The following is a 23102-nucleotide window of genomic DNA, read 5'->3' as shown; positions in this document are numbered from 1 at the left end:
CTTAAGTTATACTATTCAATATTGAAACGCATTAAGGTCAGAGTCAGAGAGAGGGAGATTCAACAAAGGGCAGAACATAATTTTATGGAAAATCTCCTCAATTCAGCACATATAAAGAGTGCTCTAGTGAAGTACGCCGGAGTCCTGCCCCCACGTATTTTGCTATTGTTTTAAGTGTTCTTCGTTACGCCCCTGTACTCAGCTGAATTTTAAGACCGGTCTTTTTTGTTTTCTTTATGGAGGGTCCTTCTGCTAAACTGATAATGAAGGTATAGGGGAGGCTCGGACGCGTAGTTAGCGTAGGAAGAAAATTTATCGCAATACTGAAATGGTTTTCATTGCCCGTAATTGCTCCTTTATGGCGAATTCAGCACAAACATCTGTTGTATTGTCGGGTTACTGCAATTTTACAACGTGCATATTTTAAATTATGTATCGCGACTCGCGAATGTCGTTTTGCGTTTTCTCATTTCTGTGCCAAAATAAATATTGTTTACTTATTAATGTTTAGCTTTTTTGTCATAACCATCCAACGTTTGGTTTTGGGGTTTCAGAGTTTTTGATAATATCATAGCATTTAGTTAATGCAAGTATATATATGATAAAAGGTCCGGTGTAGGTCAATGTATTGTATATACAAACAGCGGTCAACAAACATATTCTCAGTGTAATTATGATTAGCATGTGTATGTGAACCGGAATGAATTTAATAATTTCCAAACATCCTTTTGAAGCCGCATAACAGGACCTCGTTGTATCGTTTCTTATTAATACATAGGTGAAAGCGTCCTTTGGCCGTAACTTCAAACATTCGACGTTCACACACGGCCCCTTCGTCCACAAACGCAATTTATCTCATTACGACCTTTTCAGGATGGAATCTCGTGTCAAGTGGGGTGAGGCTGACTGTGTATGTTTTATGTGGCCGGCGGAAAGTAAATTATTGTTCATTTGCTTGAGTCATACTGGTATATGTGTGATTGAATTTGAGAATTGAATATTCATTGTGGTATATATGAATTCGATTAGCTGCTAAACACGCTAGTTATAAATCTTTCTGTCTTCCCATTAGTGTTATTTGAGATGACACTTTCTATTTAAAAAAAATGTGTACCTTGATGTAACTTAAAATGTGAACCAGTCATCTTAAAAAAATGATTGATTCTATAATAAATATGCGTATGATATATATCTATCTTATATATATAAAATTCTCGTGTCACAGTTTTCGTTGCCATACTCCTCCGAAACGGCTTGACCGATTCCTCTGAAATTTGGTAAGCATATTGGGTAGGTCTGAGAATCGGCCAACATCTATTTTTTATCCCGATATTCCTACGGGATACGGACTTACGCGAGTGAAACCGCGGGGCGCAGCTAGTAAGATATATATAAAAATAGTTTACGTCACCTAATAGTAATATTGCTAAGGGTTTTGAAACCCTTTTTCCTTCTAACTGTAAAACATTGGAGAACGTTATAAGTATATGAAAACATTTGAGGCAGCGTTTTATTACAAGCGTATCGGAAGTATAACCACCTGACCTTAACAAAGGAAACCGCATCGATTCAATTACAGAATGTAATCAATGGGCAAAAGCACTAATAATTTATTAGCCAGTATCAAACACTGATATAGTACGAGTAATACATTACTCGTTGAAACAATTTTTTTATGTATCGCTTTAAATTGATTAATTGAATGCAGACTGTCAATTTGGTACAATTGCAAACCAATCAATCATTTTAGTAAAAGTATAAAAAGTTTTATATAAATTGAAAAAATTTGTCAATTTTCGAGATTCCGAATTTGAAAACTACGTATCTCTTGTTTTTCTTTGCGACCGCTGCTATGCCCGCAAAGTCAGTCTAGAGGTTTTCCCCGCATAGTTCCCCGTTCTTGAGGAATTACCGGGACAAAAACTATCCTGTATTTTTTATTTGATACAAATTATCTTTGTGCCAAATTTCAATGCATTCGGTTTAGAGGTTAAGGAGTGAAGAAGAGAGATACATACAGAGTTACCTTCACATATTATAATATACGTGTTTATTACTTAGACATATGTACCGTTTACTTATGTTACATTCCGTGCTTCTAACAATATTACAACTAATTTCATCATAACCATGTTGTCGCAAACATCTGAACGTTTGCGCTAAGCGCGTGTTGTACAAATTCACAAAGCTGGCTTACAGAGACACAGACATATTCATTTTCGTCAGATTGTGGATTATGTTCTACCTTTGTGTTCTAATCCACGTCTAAGCGTTAATACTACAGATTTCCAGCTTTCATTTATACAGGGGGCTTGTTTCTCACAGTTCCCTCAGGCGGCGTCTTGAATCGCGAAGGGGAAGGTGCGCTTAATTGGGAAATAATGCCAAAGCGATTAATCAAAGTCTATTCGCAGTGTATATTGTTTTACAAACGTGCTCCGACAGTGGAACAAAACACTTCTCATTATCATATCTAAAGGCACTTCGTGTTTCAAGTCTTTCTAATTAAATGTGTAAGACTCTGTTGGTATTGCTGCTGCATGCTGGATTTATTTTAAACCTAGAACAATTGTATAGCGGCGAAACTTCGAGGTTTTGAAATATTTTCAGCATAATAAATCAGTGAAGAATATCCATGTTCATAATACGAGTATGAATGTAAAGTGTAGGTATTTGTTTGTTTTATATCCTTATATATACCAACCACATAAGGGGTTTGTAATTTTGTATATGCAATATGTATGACATACAAAAGGATACGATTGTTATTGAACTATATAGTTCAATATTTGTGACAATATCCACACCCCTCGCATAAATAGGACATCCCCAAGAAAATAACAATAAAATGAAATTTTATTATGCAATTCCTCTGCAATTTTTGAGATATAATTCATTACCACGTACCATATTAATTCAGTACTCTAAGTAGGTATAACAAATAGGTTGTGGTTTACGGTCGGTTTCAATATTAGATTTCAATCCAAAATCTACATGGTAGGATTAGTAGTTCCTTCTAAGATGAAATATATAAGAATGGGTCAGCTATCAAAATTACGATGCATTCGAAAATGTCATCTTAGAACGAACTACAGAACTATTACAGATTGGAATTCGATATTGAAACCTAGCGTTAGCCCATATACGACCAAAGCGTAGAGGGTCCGTTCAAACGATATTCTTTGTAAAAATTCATCTAAATACATTTAGCAGTTAATGCGTGAACACGTAGATCTCAATCTGACAAGCAAAAGTTCAAATAGCTTTCACCGATAAAAAAATTCCTCATATGAATACCATCCAGTAAAATGTTCAAATTACAAAACACGCAAACGGGGTGCTGTATAGACCCTCTCCGTGGTCCTGATTTCCAATGGGACCTCGGGACGTCTTCAGTAGACCTGAAACTGTTACAGTTCGTTTCACTTCATGTACGATTGGCCCATTGTGAAAGTCAGAGGTGACTTGAAAACGGTTTGAAGCAAAATATACGTGCTCTATAGATAAATCGAACCTTGCGGTTTCCATTGATAGATCTACCGTGATTTCGATTAAATATTGTATTGAAAAGCAAGGTATTAAGATGAAGAAAATGAAATGTCTGAAATTCTATGAAAGGTTTCCTGCAGTTCGTGCGGCTGTAAAATTATTTCTATTTTGCTGAAACATAAAGAACTTGCTCCCTGTTGAACTTTTATTTACTTTAATATAATTTTGATGTGATTTAAAAAGTCTTAATCATACTACTCGTTGCTTCTCTAAAATCCATTACTAATACTTGATAGGTCTATTTAAAATGTTTGTTGCTTGCAAAAACAAAACATAAAAAGCCAAAACCGCATTTAATGTCCCTCATTAGATTAATGAATTTATACCCAAATCCTCGCGCCTTGTTACTCTGAATGAACGTAATTGGTAATACAAAACCACGCGGGATACAATGACTAGTTATGAAGCGATGCCGCAAACCCTTTAATCCACCGCTCGTCCCCTCACTGGAGAATTTGTCCACAATCCCTCTATGTTGATGTAATTTGAGGAACTTTGAATTGAATTCTGAATAGAAGTTTTGTTTTTGTTTTGTTCCTTTTTTAAGGTACGAATTTGAAGGAAGAATGTGTTTTTAATACTATAGAGCTTGTGTGCTTGCTTTATCGTTCTCATAATAAATTACACCATCTTTTAAAGCCCCATAACTTGTTGTAGATATTTGATATATTTCCTGTACGCGTTTAAGATAGCTCCATTGTAGCTCATAGGATTATAGAATGTGTCTTACGTTCAAAGACCTAACCCACACAAAATTTATTATTTAAGAGGCAATAAAACCTTGACTCTTCAAATTTATACCTTGTATCATGTTTGTTGCCAAATCTCGCAAACTCGCTTTTACTCAAGATAGATAGAACGTATAAAAATGTAACGCATTTCGTCCGAAGCGCAGGGGAGGGTCCGACGTGGTCTGCATACTTAAAAAGTAGTAAAAAATTCCATGTTCCTCCCCCATTGATAATATACCTAGGTATATATGTGTGATGTACCAGATGGTGTACGTGTATTGTATACGTTTGGATCACTGTTTTTGTATGAACAGATATCATTTAATTCATAAATGTGTGCTAATGTTTTCGTACAAGAAAATGCCATGTATGCCACATGCCATATTTTCAATGGCGTGCTTGAGTAAAAATAATGTGCCTTTTGTAATTCTGACTAATGCTTGTAGACGTTTCGCAACTTTTTCCGTATAGGAAAGTCACAACTCACGACCAAGTAAACTCCGAGTAATGTAGGCATACATTAGTCGCCTTTCATAACATATGGGACCCAAAACTTTGCCCAAGTTTCGTAAGAATGGGAGTTACAAGTAACAATGTCACGTGCTTTCGAATAAATTGCGGTAACTTAATTAAAGATACCCACAAGCACTGCCCTCGCCCGTTCTACCCTCAATTTGGACAAGAATAAATATTCCACGTAAACATTTCGAATTGCTTGTTTAATTACAACTAACTCTATCCGTGTTTTAGGAAGTGAAATTTTATGACAAGACCCTTTATGAAGTATCCTATTATTTTTCGTTTCCAATGTTAACTTACATGAATTTTTTTTTAATCGATTTTTTTACATATTTCATAGAAACTTTATATGTATATCACAAAATAGTATAAGAGGTAGCATAATTCCCACTACATCATTCATCTTGGCAACACAAACTAACGATTACTTACCTTGCAGGAAGTACAGCGCAGAATCTCAGGATATTCCCAATGCAGAAGCAGCAGACGGTGGCGGTGGGCAAGTCCGTGGTGCTCACGTGCCAGGCTGACGCCTCCGACCCGGCGCTGGTGACGCAGCCGCAGTGGAGAGACCCTAAGGGACAGATTATAAACGAGGCTGCGTAAGTATTGCAGGGTTTGGGATTATGATTTATGAATTAGAAAATAAGATTTGGCAATATGATAATTCTTCATCTATTTGTGTTAGATCGTCGCATATGGTTTTAAACGATTTGTTTACTTCCATTTTTTTGTGTTCTTTTATGTTCTTTAGAAGCTCTAAACTGTCAGAGCTTGTCCCAATGTTATATCCATTGACAATAGGTTCACCTCGCACACATCGGACTTATATCAGAGTGTATACAGGATTACTGGCTGTACTATATCAACCTGTCTCCCTCCCGTACGAAAAAACGTTGAATTCTTCTAATCCTACTAATATTATAAATGCGAAAGTTTGTAAGGATGTGTGTGTGTTTGTTGCTCTTTCACGAAAAAGCTACTGAACCGATTGCAATGAAATTTGGTACGTAGACAGCTGGACAACTGGAATAACATAAGGGCAACTTTTTATCCCGATATTCTTACGGGATACTCAATTACGCGGGTGAAACCGCGGGGCGCAGCTAGTATCATATAATCATACAGAGCACCATAAAACGATATTTCTAGGAAGCTCCACACAAATAAACGTAACAATACATTCACCAGGCCGGGCACGAGACCCGAAATTTACACGGAGCCAATGCCCGCGAAACAACTGCAGCTGCTATACATATCGTCAATCACTCCGGCGATGGCAGGCAATTACACTTGCGAAGCGACCTTTACCAACGTGCCTCTCAGTGCTAGCGTCGTCCTCGACACTTTCGGTATGTTTTGCACAAATTGCACTATTCGGTTTAGTTAATGGAGATTTTATGCAAGCGCTGCTTGATCGTGATGGAGTAAGTTTTTATATGACGTACCGTTTTTGCTACTGAGGTTCCCTTTGGTTAACCACTTTTATCGTTGTTTGTTTTCTAATAAACAAACGATTTTTCAATATATCCTTAAACATTACATTTTTTTTATTATTATTATCAGAATAAAAAAGGAATTAACAAATTAAGTGTTGTGTAGCATTTAAAAAAAAAACCACTGAGGTTAAAGTAATGTGCATATACAAATAAATTTACAGAGTACAATTCCAGTTAAAACTGTCTTATTATATAAGTAGTTTAAACATATCAAAACAATACATTCAAATTTTTATCCATATCCATATATAGTTACTATAGTTTGTTTAAGTAGAAATGCTTAAATTTAGTTTTTAAATTAACTATAGTAATATTTTTTCTTAAATTAATGTGCCATTTAAAATATCTGGCAGCATGTACGCATAATCATACAAACGTATAAGTTCATTTATCTCTTGAATACTTACTAAAAATAAAAATAAGCATTATGTAGAAGCGAAAATAACGCTAAGATTCTGTTTATAGTTGCAATAACATGGACGAATGCTAATGAAAACCAGTACGCGACAAAAGGAAAAGATTTCAAAGTAATGTGTGAAGTAACTGCTGAGCCAGCGCCTTCAGTGGACTGGTTCAAAGAGGGTACTCCGGTATGTATTCCGGCTTTTATATACAAGCTCGAATGAACAATTATATGAGCATATAATATATTTGTAACCATAATATATTTATTAATGATACTATCCATTTGAAGCACCTTTCAAATGGGTTTGTCAGGGTTTTGTTTGAAGATTTATTGCCATGATTCATGAATATAGACTAGATTTTAGTTGCATAATTAAATAAGGTGTATTGTGTAGTTGTAGTGTTATTTTTAAGGAATATACGTATAAATTGTGTTTTAATTGACATTAAAACTGAAACTTGATTAATGTTTTGATAATTGTTAGAAAATATTGTTATTCATTGTTGATATTGCCTTGTGTTGTATAGATGTCTTTTTAAAATTGACTTAAAAGGATAATCTATAAGAATGCTGATTAATACAAGTATAAATACAAGCTTAATCTTTTGAACGGTTTACATAGATAAAACAAGGAAGCCCTATTAATCTAATTTAATATAACAGGATACCCTAATTCAATCCCTAAACGTCTTATTATAATTGCTCATTGTATATTTAATATGTATTATTTATTTATCTATCAATCCATCATACTAAGAACGATTAATCCTTCTCTTACCATGGATTATAAAAAAAACTTTCGGCTATAAAAATAAAAAATTTTTAGATTCTCACTGGTGACAGATACGTCATTCACGCCAATGGCTTGATGATAAAGAATGTTGAGGAAAGTGATGACGGCACGTACACCTGCAGAGCGGTTGTCATACAAACCGGAGAATTGGCTGAAAGGAATATTAAGCTAGAGGTAAGATGATAATTTTCGCTAAACATATTTGTTTTATGCTAAACAAAAAAAGTGTTAGAAAATTTTACCTTAATTGTCAGCATGAAAACACCAAACTAAATAATAATTGTAAGTATGAAACATTACTACATTAAAATATTATGTTCATAACTTACTTCTTTACTTAATTCTATGTTACGTACATTTCAAACCTTATTAAACTTAATATATTAAAAACACACAACTATTTCAAACATTGACTCGCAGCATTATATACGAGTAGGAACGTGAAGGACCAAATATGAAATTAATATCTTTTACAGGTATATACCGCGCCCGAGATGGAAGAAAGAGAAACGAAGGTTGTGATCAAGGAAGGTACTTCAGCAGCTATTACTTGTAAAGCAAGAGGCAAACCGCCACCAACCTACTCTTGGATTAAGGCTTCTACCCGCGAGGTATGTTCAGATGTATTCAATTGATAATTGTATAATAATAATACTAGTTTAGAATACTTATATGTCAATGAATATTGGACATTTTGTCAAAGAACACTTTATTTCGAATATATTTTATATCCCCTAACATCAGTTAATTTCTTCGAATTTTTCTCATAAATGATATAGTAATTTTTAATTTTTAGTTTTATAGCATTGAAATGCTTTATAAATGAGAAATTTTGAAAGAATAGATTGGTGCCCCTTAGGCACATGAAACCGAAAGAGTAGAAGAAATTCGATTACTGTGGCAGGATCACGGGTGGCCGAGAGGCTAGGCGTTGCTACGGTTAGGCAAGATATGCAGGTTCGAATCCTGCCTCGTTGATATAGTAATTATTGAATCGGGTCAACATTTTAGAACACCACAAGGATAGTAGTCTCAGAGAATATTTAATTGTATCTAACCAAACATTTAAGATGCTTAAAATAAAGGAATCCTTCGATTTTAATCATGAGGTGCACGCTTCCATGTTCTAAACTAGCAAAATTAGACATAGTCCGTTTCATGCATAGGAGAATAATGAAAACGTATTTTGCAGAATTTGGGAACAGCATCACGTTTCAGCGTCAACGAAATTAATGGTCTACTTACGTTTGATCGAGTGGAGGCGGGTGACTACGGGAAATATATTTGCAGTGCCGTCAACCAAGCTGGTCATAATGAGACTGAAATTGAAGTAGAAGTTCTAGTGCCGCCTAGAATATTCGAGCTTTACAACACTACGGCTGCTGAGAAAACTGAGGGAAGGCTGGAATGTAAGGCCACTGGGAGACCTGCACCTAGGATAAGCTTCAGGAAACTGAGCAATTCGGACCGATTCTTGAATGGCCCGAATGATGATGGAAGGTAGAGGATCTTTTACAATTTGTTTCGTGATTATTATGTATCTCCGGTCCGGTTTACTTCGGGGTAAAACAAAGAAAATAAGTTTGTCGCTAAGGAATAGTGTAGTTTCGTTTTTGAATATAACCGTTATAGCAAAACGAATGAATGATTTTTTAAATTTAGCCCATTACAAACAAATCAATCTAATTTCTGTAGTAATTTAAGTGTATGTAATTTAATATATTACTTGTCTATTATTTTTCTTTTTGCGCAATAAATTATACATTGTGCTTTGTCAAGGTCTATTAATCTACTAAAGATTTCTGGAATAAATTGTATTCATGTTTCAGAATTACTATTGAAACGAGCGACCGTCAAACTGGAGATCAAATGCAATCGAGTGCGATTATAACTATTTCGAATTTGAATAGAACTGACGACGGTTTATATGAATGTGTTGCAGAAAACGAAGGTTAGTATTGTAGATAAAACCTTTTTGATATAAATATTTTTATGTTATTAATTACAATATAAACTTCCAACCTTGTCCTGCCTTTAAAATTTTAAATTATTTGTCTTCCAAAATTACGTGTTATATTGAACAAACATTATTCTTATAAAAAATTCAGCAGAAAAGAAATTGTTATGGATTCTTACCCAAAAATCCTCCATTTATAATAACGTTTAATGCTTGGTTAAAACTAACACGTCATGCAGTTTGAATAATTCAAACTTGACTCGTATTTATGGTATTATAACTAAATTCTAAACGATATTTTTACTCCGAACATATGTATTTTACCTTAAAATCTATTGAAATTCCCAAAGGTGGAGAAGCAAGAAAGAATGGTCATTTAACAGTGCAATTCAGACCTACTTTCGCACACATGACAAACATGCCTGTTTGGAGCTGGAACTCCCAACCTGTCAATATCAGTTGCATTGCTGAGAGTATTCCTAATGCGACTATTAAATGGAGGTAAGTCTCCAATACTATTACTAGTGTTTTGTGGTTTACTGTAATGTTCGCAATATATGTTCAGAATTGTGTCATTTTCTCTATCGATATCTTGGTTACATTTATATGATAAGTATAAATTGGTTTCTATATTATTAAAGTTTATTTCTAAAGTTCTATTTAATTTTATTTTCAACGAGTTTAACGTGGCCCATTTCCTTGTATTGATTCCGTGTGTATAATGTGAGACTTAAAAATTGAGAAGATTAATAGAAAAGTTTCTTACAAAATTTTCTCAAGTATTAAAAATTGGGACATAATTTTTCAGATTGATCCTATACTAATTGTGTTTTCTTTATCTATACTAATTTAATTCAAATCACACTCTAGATTCCATGACATTGACTTAGTCGAATCCCCGCAAGTCAGGATCTACGGTTCTGGACCCATCAGTTACGTCACAGTGACCCCAACTGATAGATCGCTGTACGGTGTTTATAAATGCATAGCCACTAACTCTATGGGAGAAGCGGAACATATCATTCAATTGCGAGAGGCATTCCCACCTGGTCCTGTTGTACAAGTATGTTTTGATACGTCTTTCAATAGTTGTTTGTCTTTTGTGTAAAATATAAAATGTAAATAATAGCATAATGAAAATAAACAATCCTTGGTACAGACCTTGGCAGTTCCTTCGATTTTAAGACGAAATAATTAAGGAAAAATGCGTTACCATCTTTTTAATCATCAGATTCTGTGTTTATGTAAAACTTAAATTTTCATGTATTTTTTCGGTAGGTATATAATCTTAACGTCTATTTAGATTATATTATATAGAAGAAGAGATGAGTAGAGGGTGGATAGTATGCAAAATATACAATATTTATGATCAGATAAAAATCATTGCTTACCAAGATGATCTTAGACAGAGGGAGTGTTGCCAATTATTAACATGGTAACATTACCAAAACTTATTTCATAATTCCATAAATTTTAGGCAAAACAAGAGACAATAACGGCCACATCAGTATCGTTCAGCATAGTCGGTCCAGCTGAGGACATGGGTCCACCAATTCTAGCGTATACCACACAGTATAAGGAGAACGGAAATTTCGACTGGAACCTCGCGATGAATAGAACTTGGTCCGTCAATTCGCCATATATCATTGAGAATTTGAGGCCCATGTTCACGTACGACTTTAGATTCGCAGCCGTCAATCAAGTCGGTGTTGGCAGCTGGGGATCTCCCATCACGGTTATCATGCCTCGTCGGTAAGTCTGCTTATTTTAGTATTATAGTCTGTATCGTAACATGCTATCCTTCATATATCATTATTACTAATATATTTGTGTATATATTTATTACAATATGTTATGTTCCTCTAATAGTGAGAATGTCTAGGGGCCACTGAAAACCAGAAAACATAATTGTAGCACGGATTGTCAGGTTTGGCTTCTCGTTATCAAGGAAGCTCCACCGTGCAAATCTTTATTTAAATATTATTTTCTATCTTCATTTTTATGTTATTATAGTATTTTTTTTTTTTTTTCTCTTTGCTTATCTGTATAATTTTGTCCTTGAAATAAAAGTATTTTCAATCTTTCTTTCAAAGCTTTAGGTCATAAAGTTGAGAATCTATTTTGTAAATATGTGCTCGAAATTTTATTGTTTGCTAAGAACATATTTACCTATTACTCTAGACTATTGTGGGAAGAATTTATTTACAAGGTTTGATGTAATCTAGTTTTAATTTTTTTTATCTATAGCCATAAATGAAAAAATTAGAAAAAAAAAATTAAATGGTCACCTTGAGTGATAACAATCAATATAATTTGTATACTTTTCATTCGGACAATTTATTTATTTTGCACACTATATGTATGTATAGTTCGTAAACTAAATTAATTGTCAATATTTGCTTGAAGTAAAGCTTCATATGCGCTTGTATATCTTTGATCAACATTGCGTTCGATTTTGTAATGCTCCATTAACTGTAATAGTCTGGAATGTTTTATTATCTGTGTGTTTATTCAGGAGATTTTCATTATTTTTACTGCTACATTTCCGCCCAGGGCTAGGAATAATTATATTAAAAGGGCCCTCATAGTTCCCATTTTCATGGGATTCCTTTCGTGTCTCAAACTCTTCGTACCATATTTTGGTTGGTGTTGGTCAAGAAGAGACGGACAGACAGAGTTACTTTGATAGTAGCGAATAATGTTTGTTCAGATTTCTTTACAAACTATATTTTTTATCTTAGGTCACCACCGGAACAACCTAAATGGAGGGAATCCATTAGCTCCGAGTCACTCATTCACGGAAAATATGCAGATAAATACGAATTGCAGTGGAAAGTACCTGCTCATAACGGGGAACCGATCGATATGTATGAGATTAGCTATTGCCCAGTAAGTTGATGGTTTAATTTCATTTTTTTCCTTTTCAAGTTTCCCATGACCAGGTTTATAGAAGACCTTTTTATAGGTTTATAAAAAACTGTCAGTATCAAATCATTAATTTATTAATTCTATAAATTAATGGTTTATATACGTATGCAGTAAATATAATTGTTTATAAACTTGTGTATTTAAATTCAAGTACACTTTAAAAACATTACCATGGCTTACGTAGTCTTCTTGATTTCTAGGTTTTATAGATAATTAAACACGTATAGCAACAATTGGAATTGTAAATGGAAATTTAACGGAATACGAATTCGCATGAGAGATCAGAGATACGTGTTTGTTAAGGACGATATAATAGTATGTTTTTTTAAATAAACATTAAACTTGTAGGTGCTAAAGGTGAGCGGAGAATGGCGTGTATCGGGCGAGTCTGATTGCGTGACGGAAGAGCTAAAATCTTACGAAGCGATTAACTATGAAGTGCGCGGTCTCCGACCGGACACTAGATACCGAATGCACGTGCGCGCCCACAATATCCTCGGCTATTCCCTCCCAGCCCAGCTTTACGTCCAAACCGCCCTCGGTGAGTACCAAGATAACGAAATACCACATCGAGCCGGTTTCTACGATGTCTATACCGCACCCGAACCGAACACCTCTTCGGCGACAACCATCACATTCCGTGTTCTAGTTCTATTGTTCACTTTTGTTATCGTTTTGTGATCATTCTCGCTTGCATCTAGTAGATAGACCTTAACACTGGCTATGTTTCTTTAAGAGTACAATGTTGTATTAAGTTCTTTTAGTTGTGTTGTTTCGACTTGTGTTTTGTTTATACCTCCGATTCTTTTTATGTTATGTATTATCGAACTGACAGATTCTTGCCTTAGTTTAACGACTCATTAAAATTGTAATCAAATCGAAAATTGTATCGATAGACTTGTGACGTAAAAACTGTTATTTTGTTTTTTTGTAAGTTAAAACGATTTCTGTTATTGTTTTCGCTATGATCCAGAAACGCTTAAGTTTGATTTAAATGTATGTTATTTTGTGCATGGGTTTTGTCTAACGCGTTTCATTTCAACTTTGTCATCTCATCGGCGTCCAATTTACTTTCGATGAAGCAATTATTTTATTTTCGTGTAGATTTTATAATGGTAAGTTTCATTTATATATTTTACGGTTTATATTATTTTCGTTTTCCATGTAGATATTCTATGAATCATTAGCTTCGCGCTGTGCTAAATGTATTTATAATAATTCATATTTTTTAGGTAACCCCAATGGAAGTCCAGGCAATTTCCAAGGGGCTCACAAAGTAATGGACACTCTTTTTGCAATATTAGTACTAAATCTCAATTTCGGGATTTAAAAAACTAGACAAAATATAAAATTTGATTAAGTCCAAAGACGACTGTTGTTTAGATTATTGTGATAAATCAATTTACTAACTGTATAATAGCTATAGATATCATTAAATGTTTTGAACGAAATGTCATTGAAAATGATACGTTATGTGTTTATTAAAAATGTATGCTATAAATTTCTTCTTTGAAAATGTATTTTTTTTTGGTAACACATTTATGAAATTTTCACGATGAATTCTAAATTTGGGTAGGACGTAAGTAGTTAGTGAATTAGGTAATAAAATATGAGAAACACTGCCGAAACGTATCAGTATTTTCGTTTAATAAAAACCTACTTAGAACATAAATGCATAGGTAGGCTAAGTCGTTGTGTACGAATTTTTGATGACTATTGTATTCCTTTTACTAAGACTAGATAAAATAATATAGAAATAAAAATACAAAATCGTCCATCTGAAATTATTGTATGTGGAAACAATGATGTTACGGTGTAATCTATCCACGTATAGATAAGTTATTAGATAGGTTGGAATGCTTTGCAGAACTCGATGAATTACGACCCAAATAAAGACAGGAAATGACCAATGTGAAAAGAATAAATGTTTCGAAAATCTAAAAATATTATTACTAATTTCATTTAAATGAAAAATAAAAACTAATGAAGCTTTAATTTTGTTAGTCTTCAATCTGTATAGTATCGCTTCATTATTTTTTATTTGGATCTCCCCTGTTTGACGCAAATGTTAAAACGAAAAACGTTATCGAATATTTCAAATAAACAGCAAAAAGCTGTCAAGATGCTCAAGATTAAAATAACCCCTTTGAATGTTGACCGTTTGAAAAGAGTGTTTGTGGCCCTGACTGATTTATGGGTAAATATAATATTTTATATCCTTATGTAATAGTTAATATCTGCTATCAAATTTCTTTTGGAATGTACTAATTACATACATATTATATATTGCATGACCCTCTACATGCTAATTCACTTTCCTAAGTCTATGAGTACAACCGTCACAAGCATGGTTTGAATAAATACCTTCCTAATCAGCATTTAAGGTATATTTTACATTTTCAACATCTTTTCAATAGTCATAGTTACTTATTTGGTTAGATTCTTATGTTTAGAAATTAGTCAACTAGAGTGTGTTAATTTAGAATTTATTTTAGTACAACTTGTTAGAACTGACCATTATTTATTTATGTCGTTTTAGCATGAGTGGTGTCAGGAATTCAGTAAAATAGATTCAGGTGTCAAAATTACAACTTTTTAGGTACTTTCGGCCCTTAGAAATTAAGTATAACCCATTCGTATATTAAGAACATTTGTTGTTTGATTTCTATCAATATCAATTAAGGATTTATTCAAACAACGAATGTTACCTTTAGTACCTTTAAGTATTTATGTAGAATTATTTAAGAAACGTATGTTAAATGTGGTGATGGTAATATAATTAAAACAATATTTATGTTTATTTTATTCAAATAGATGACTATACGCTTATTTATAGTATCGACAGACTTTGTCATGGGGTTTGAACATTTATTTTGCGTTAATTCAATTTTGGAATGTTTGCATCTTGACAACTTTTCTTTTCACTGTTTTTAGGACTATTTTATGCATCATAATCTTCCGCTGCTATCATATGCCATTTCATGTTTATTCAAACCCCATTTCATGCCCACGGAGAGCTTTCTCTATCAAAATTTGTTACTCTCGATGTGATGTGATGATCTCTTAAATATAGTATAATTCGGTGATTGGGTGCACGTTTTCTTTCTGAAAGCACTCTCTGTTCAATTTGCTGGATTGTAATAAATGTTTTCCTATTTTCGAATTAATGTTCTTCTAATGCATTTGTTACAATCACTATCATATCACTTAACATTGTCAGCCGCTTTGATGTGATGCATAAAACTAACCATCCGAAGAGCAGTAAAGTCTCAGTGATTAAACATACATACTTGCTTCAAATGCGTAATTGATTTGTATATGTAGACTTTACTGTCTCTGTACTTCTGTTTAAACTGTACTTAATCTTCTTTTTTTATTTTCTTAGGTGTGGAAAGATCTGGATTTGCACCTCCCCAACTGCTCTCCAGTGGATCCATTATAGGGATCGCGTTGGCTGGCGTTCTTCTGTGCTTGATCATTGTGGACCTTCTTCTATTCTGCTTTAGACGACAAGGTGTTATTGCTACAATTTGTGGCAAGCGAGTTAAGACTCACAAGGACGATGAGGCAAAATTAGGAAGGTAATTATTTTGATACTTGACATCTCGATTTTTCATTTCTTTACAACTATCTTCGTCATTGCGATCCCTTTTAATAGTATTTCGTTTTGTTTTCTCCGGATGTATTTTTTTAAACCATATATTTGTACACATTTATTTACACGCGAACTGTTTAAGAAGCGCGAACAGACATCTGCTTATTTATTTACCTCACTTGAAACATTCCTTAACGTTAAGTGCATTGATGTATCATGCTGTCTCAGGCAATTTGATGAACATTGAAGCCACTCAAATATGCTATTTAAAATAAGGTATTTATTTTCTTATTTCGAGATTTTGTTGGTCGATGAGAGTTCTGTCACCTTTATTGAAACGAAACTGCTTCTTTTTAATAGACTTCGATAACTTCATGTATTATTATACTGTGTGACTATAATCATTTACTCTTTTTTTTTCCTTTCATTTTTGTTGACAAATTATATAACCATTTAAACGTTGTGACTAAAATTTTAATGTTGTATCTAGATATATCTGTTCCCTCATATTTTTTTATGATCTGTCCATAAACTTAGACCGACAAGCCATTTTTAACCAACTTAAATAACTATATTTCCATGTATAAATTTTTGTGTCATTATCACCTACTATTTTGCGTCTTGAGATACTTGCGATCCATATACGTTGGATTAATAAGAGATGTTTATGAAATTTTACATGACTTAACCTTCTAAAATTTGATAGGTGTTGAACATAATTCGAACTTAATTTTATTCATTACCTCTATCGTGGCCTCAATGGACACACATCAAATTATAAGATTTTTTCCATGTATTATTGTTTTAACCAAAACCTTAAAGTTTATTACCTATTCCCTCCATTTATCGTATCCTCATCAGTCCATAAGCGTTGCTTTAGACACACGTGACCATTCCCTCGAATCAAAATTACCTCTAAACCTATGCCCTCACGTCCATAAACGTTAGTCGATGAGAGATGTTTCTGCCCGCTAGTCTGTACGGTTGGCGCTTCCCGCTCCCTTATTGCAGCACGAAGCCGCGCGCGCCGTCGCCCGCGCCGCTGCCGCCGCCCGTCAAGCTCGTGCCGACGCCGACGTAAGGGATCCAACGTTGCATGCTTGTGTGCGGCTGCTAGACCCGCTTGGCGGTGATTCTGGGCGTTTTGTCTATATATCTATCTGTCTTAGTTTTTTTTTTGGAAATGTAACAATGTACTATGTATTAGAGAATGGGAAACATTTTTCAAAGTTGGTTTTTTATAAAACCTTATTATAACACTGGATGTTATTGTTGTTATAAAAATCAGAAAGTTAAAAGATCTCATATATACGTTCATACGAATGTATTGCTGTTTATACCTTATTTTCCTTTCGATTTAGAAGAGAACTTCGTATTGACCTAGAATCACCGCCTGTGTTCAATTTCGGAGGTCTGCCACTCTGTATATAGGCAACGCGTTTGCTTAGCATTTGCCTTACCGAGTAGTTATTAGCCGTGGAAAGCTATAATTTGAGTTCAATTGAAAGGATTAATGAATTCGATTGATAATTATTTTATCACTGTATATATTTTAAGAAGGTTGTACCGGTAAATATTTCGATACTATCATGCACAAAGAGCAAAAATGCTTGGAACATCTCTTACGACAGTCATTTTTATTTATTCCACTTTTATTGGACCCGATTTCATTCGTATTACTCCTTTTATTCATTCATTTATCGTCTGACTTTTTTAGTTTGTGTACATATTTGATTATAAAAATCCCAGTTTTTAACAGAATATATATTGAATAATAAGTCTAACTATGATTGTATTTTCCACGCTGCTATTTTCGGGTCACTTGTAGCTATATCCCGACAACGCCAGTGTAAGATATCAGCCAATATGTAAATAACTTGCACTGCAATGTTTCTTTTATTTAGTCATAGATGTGTATTTAGTTAAGCTTCGTTATGTGTAAATTGTTATTTATTTCAGCTACTGTATTTGAAATGAGTGGTATTTTTTATTATTTGAACGGACTCATTCGAAATGCAACTATATTATAAATATTTTTTACAGATTAGTTTATGCATTCGTTTTTTAAACACTAATAATACGATTTCAGCCTTACAAATGTGCTTTCAAATAAATCCGTTAAAAGCATTTTGTTATAAAAAGATGGTATGATAATTTTGTTTTGTAGATATTAGTGTAAATACGCTTACAACTAGTTCTTATTTGGACATTATTTAGAAGATGGTGAATGAGCTACGCAATTTGTAAATACGCTTTTTTCATTCGAGAAACAAATGAATAACAAAATTGTTTCCTCAGGGATGAAAAGGAACCTTTGAAGGACGTCGATGATACTATCAAGAGGAATTCATCAGTCGAATTCGACGGTCGCCGGGTTTACGCTACCAGTGGCGGGCCCATTATAGGAAAGAATTCCGCCGTATAAGAGAAATGTATCGAATGAAATGGTTTGAATTCGTCAATATTGGTTTGGATGTGGATTTCGATGTATATGCCGCCCTACATTCGTGCTCACAAGAATGTTATTGCCCGAACCCAACATTCGCGCGTTTTTCCGTCTAAATTCCCGCGTTTTTTCACGAAGATTGACTAACGTGAATGAACATAAAAGTAATATTGCAGTAAAATTATGTACTAACGAATGTAGTGTGGGCAAGATATTAAGTTAATGGATGCTTGTGTATTTGTGAGCGCGACCAGTATTTTAAACTGCCAAAAGACGAATTATAATTATTATAAGCGCGTAATTATCATTAGGTGTTGTACTTTACGAACATTTTTTTAACAACTTTTCCAGATTTCGAAACTTTCAATAGGTCATTTTTATTACAGATTCGTATTTAAATCGGTTTTAAAGTAAGAATAATGCAATTTTTGCAAAGCAACTGCTTTCTGAGGTACAAATGTGCCTTTTAGGTTACTTACTCGTCTAGTGAGGGTAACTCTGCATAAGATTTATATTATGTAAATAATAATTAAACATAACTTAAGGTTAGATTAGGCATAAGTAGAAACTGAACACTTTTATTCTTTTCTCATTTTAACTTTTAAACCACTTGAATTTAAATAGAAATCAATTATATTTAATTCTAGATTGTTCGTTTATCGTTATATTATTTTTATCGAATATTTATATATTATACAATTTTTACTACGAGTCATCAGTGTTATATGCTATACTTTTTAATCTTAACATACCCAAGTTAAATATTAAACATCATATAGGATAGTACCCGCATTTAATGTTATTATTTAAGATGTAAATATAGTTAATAAATTATGTAAATACCTCTGTAGGATTGTATTTCGTATAATTTTGTTACAATTTTAAGTTTGTCGACACCTCGATTCTCTTAGACTTAAGTACTTAGGAGGCTCGTTCATTCTCATTAGATTTAAAATCTACTTACAAATATACTTAATTTATGTTTCTAGTTTTAAATGGATTAGCTCTATTAATGAACAAACAGTTTATATTAAAGTAATTCTTTATCTCTTATACTGAGCACCTGTACTGTAGGTACATTAAGACTTAATTATGCAGGCTCTCTAAATGCTGATTGCTACAAGAATTAATATTGAACTTATGTCGTAGTTAATATGAAACACCACACTTTTGTACTTCACAGAGTTTTTCTATTCAGTGATACACATTTTATTATTATATGTACCTATGTATTTAGAGTACTTTAATATATGATTTATAAAGCAGGCGCAGTTGCAATGTATTCTTATTTATCGTAAAATTAGATGTAAATGGAAGCTTATATATTTATATTTCAATGTCATTGCTTCAAATGTAACTCGCATGAGTCTCGTGAATGCAAGCTTTGAGACGTTTTACGTGAACAACTACGCATTTTTATAAAATAAACGTATTAAAAATATTATTATGTTTTATTTCTATCTTAATGTGGCATTTTTCCGAGATTGACACATAATTTATTAGATTTAATTTTGGTAGATGTGTATTGGGAGTATGAACTATATAAAAGAATATTATTCGTCCAATTTAACACACATTAACAATAAACCATATATAGGTTGCTGCTTCGTTACGGTTTTTATCCATAAAAGTACAACATTGTTTTTTTAATGCAGGGGTGTATAGGAAGACTTAATTTATCCTCGTTAGAGGGACAAAGAGAGAATATAATAGGCACGCTTTTTAATCGCAGCTCGTATTACATTGTAATCTTTACTAAGGGTTGCGCGTGAGCAGACGGGACCCGTATTTGTAACAATATCGATGTTGGCCAACAACACTTACCGACTTATTATAGATAGTGATGTGAATATATTTAGGTTGTCGATGAAAAAATTATTTTGAGATTTAATTTGTATTGTTTCTTTTTAAACGATAATATTGAAAATAGCTTTATATTTATATAATATATTAAAAGTAATGATTCTGAAAGTGTATTATAGGTAAATGTACCTTGAGCTGCCGTGTTTGTCTACACTGATATTATAAAGAGGAAGAATTTGTGTTTTTATTTGTTTGTAATGGATAAACTCAAAAACTACTGGATCGATTTTAAAAATTCTGTCACCATTAGAAAGCTGCTTCTTCACTGAGTGACATAGGATATATGTACCACGGGCGAAGCCGGGGCGGGCTTTTAACTTCGATGTTTTCAACGAATGATGTAAAAGGTCAAGTGACGTACCTACAGCTATTTCATATTGAAATGAAAAAAAATCATTTCTGTTACAAGACTTGTGCCACTGATGACATGAAGTTTATCGAAATATCGATAGTTACGACACTATGACTGCGTCACGCTTCACACTGGGTACAGTCAATCGATGTGGTTTAATACATTTGGAGGTATGAACACAATGACACACCCCGCTGAAGATAATTTATATATTGTGCTTAACTATGGGGGAACTGCGGGCCGTGTATCTAGTAAGATAAATGGATGCACTTTTATAAATGCAATAAAGTTTAACTACACGCAATCTCGATGTACGGATAGCTGTGTGATTTGTAGATTGGTTTTGAATGGGTTATGGTAGAACGGATGAATATATTTTTCTATATTTAATACATGGAAGATGCTTTAAAAGTTTTCTGCTAGTTCTTTACATTTGTTTAGTTAACAGATGCGTTCAACCCGACTGTCACAGCATGAAGTATTGTTATATTTTTACTTATTATTATCATTCACTTATTATTTCTATACGATGATAAAATAGAACGTAATTCCGATAACAACACTGTCAGTAAATAAAGATAATAAAAAAGAACTCAACAGCCCTCAAATAAAAGAAGAATAAAATCAAAATCGTTTCACCTAGTCAATAGTTCTGAGGTAAACAAACAAACATAGAAACCGCTTCATCAATATTGGTTGAAATGTGATAAAATACCTGCAAAAATACTAAATTATTACGAGGCAGTTTGTACAAGGGTCTCTAGGACATTTATAAGCTTAGTACAAATTATCCATAAATGCTAGAAACAAAGTATGTAATATCAAGCTTACTCGAAACCTTAGGTTTATGATTTCGATCGATTCGGTATAAATAATATTTCATATTAATGTCTAATTTTGTGATAAACAACTTGAATTATAAATAGCTACAACGTCGCAAATGTATAATACTCTATAGTCTTTGACAACGAATATAACTTCATAGTAACCCCGCATTAAGCTGTTATTGGTTATCGAACGTAACAATTAGGGTCCGACACGCGCAGGAGCTTACTATCTCCCTTTAAATAATTACCCAGTAGCAGATGATACGGATTACAGTTCCTTTATGAAAGCCAAATGTGCTCTTATTAAAGAAATAGTTAAGCCGTTATTAGTTACAAATTTTGTATCGGATTTGAGCTATGTACTTACGTGTAGTACGATGTTTTATGTGTAGGAACCTACCTACTGTCTACCTACTTGACACTAAAATATATGGAACTTCTGAAATTTGTATTATGAAATGTCATGCCCTTATGTCGAAATTAGTTTAATAATAAGCAATTATAAAATAGGAATAGAATTAAGGAAACACGAGAGCGTATTCTGCACAAAACTAACATACAATCTAGTTACTGAGTTTATTAGAAAATTAGGATCGAAGCAAACACGATGCGTAGGCAATAGGCGTTTGTCGAACATTATCTCATCAGAAAGTCGAGAACCTTCCGCCTTAACCTTTTGCCTCCACTTGGGATCTGTTCCGAATCCTTCTAATTGTTACGTTAACTAGATAGGCCTTATGAACCTTCGATCAAGAGATTCGTAGTTATGTACGCATTGCTTATATGAGAATAGCTCCTCGTGTATTATGTATCTATAAAAATAAGACAGTATTGAGAGATTCTCCTGTGGTGAATTCCATAATTGAGTAAGTATTACTTTAATTAAAGTTTAGTATTGGAAGACATTATGTCATTGGTGCGTATAATATATATAAAGCTTAAGTATTCGTGTGTCAACCGTAGCATCAAGATTCAAAACCATTTAACAAGGCAAACATGTTCCCATCATTTACACGCAAATTGATTGAAATTAATTCGGCACCGACAATCCGACGCCTAGTCGACTCAGGCACAATTGCTTGCTACTAAGCTTCGTGTTACAGTTAAGGAACGCTCACAAAGAATACAAACTAAATAAAAAGCAGCTACTAGATTCTAAAACTACCTAATTTAGATATATACTTTCCTTCTTTTACTTTTCTCCGCGAGCAATTGTCGAACACTCGAATCTATACATGAAAAATCCTACATATTAATACTATTTTGAAATATTTGTCTGTCTGTATGTTGTCCGGCTTAAACGCAAAAACTACCGGTTACCGGTATAGTTTGGCTATATATTTATTAACGCTATAATTTATTTTGAATCTACGCGTAAACCAAGTCGTGCGCATAGCTATTAATAAAATGTAGCGATCTAATACTATAGGCTGGTATAAAAAAATCTAGTATTTTTTTACATTACTACTCACAAACGTTCGACTTTTTTTTTAATGTTGTGAACAATATAGCTCAACTGCAACTTGTACATAGTTTTAGTTATTTTGCAAGTTTATTTGTTTTACAGTCAATAATACGCCCAATTAAAATCATCATTTAATTCAGTACGCACTATAGATATATACTTTAAATTTGTA

The 23102-nt window shown here is 33.3% G+C and overlaps 1 protein-coding gene across 3 annotated transcripts in view; it reads left to right on the top strand.

Moving 5' to 3' along the window:
• The window catches only part of LOC119832946 (fasciclin-2-like), a 97599-nt gene extending 77735 nt beyond the window's left edge, over positions 1-19864 (top strand). Inside the window, exons 2-16 of one of the 3 annotated variants that reach the window (XM_038356777.1) lie at positions 5239-5401; positions 5991-6151; positions 6764-6888; positions 7531-7671; positions 7974-8108; positions 8690-8997; positions 9327-9448; positions 9805-9955; positions 10325-10517; positions 10932-11206; positions 12196-12343; positions 12731-12923; positions 15768-15963; positions 16989-17054; positions 18276-19864. In XM_038356777.1, the coding sequence (XP_038212705.1) occupies positions 5239-5401; positions 5991-6151; positions 6764-6888; positions 7531-7671; positions 7974-8108; positions 8690-8997; positions 9327-9448; positions 9805-9955; positions 10325-10517; positions 10932-11206; positions 12196-12343; positions 12731-12923; positions 15768-15963; positions 16989-17054; positions 18276-18402 (2504 nt within the window). In that variant the 3' untranslated portion in view covers positions 18403-19864. Of the gene's footprint in view, positions 1-5238; positions 5402-5990; positions 6152-6763; positions 6889-7530; positions 7672-7973; positions 8109-8689; positions 8998-9326; positions 9449-9804; positions 9956-10324; positions 10518-10931; positions 11207-12195; positions 12344-12730; positions 12924-15767; positions 15964-16952; positions 17055-18275 lie in introns of all 3 variants that reach the window. The other 2 variants (XM_038356776.1, XM_038356779.1) reach the window with 2 other exon arrangements.
• Positions 19865-23102: the final 3238 nt, after the last annotated feature.

This window comes from Zerene cesonia, chromosome 16 (genome assembly GCF_012273895.1).
Source record: "Zerene cesonia ecotype Mississippi chromosome 16, Zerene_cesonia_1.1, whole genome shotgun sequence".
Lineage (NCBI taxonomy): Eukaryota > Metazoa > Arthropoda > Insecta > Lepidoptera > Pieridae > Zerene > Zerene cesonia.
The sequence above is the reverse complement of the archived record's forward strand: the minus strand, read 5'-3'. Positions and strand labels throughout refer to the sequence as shown.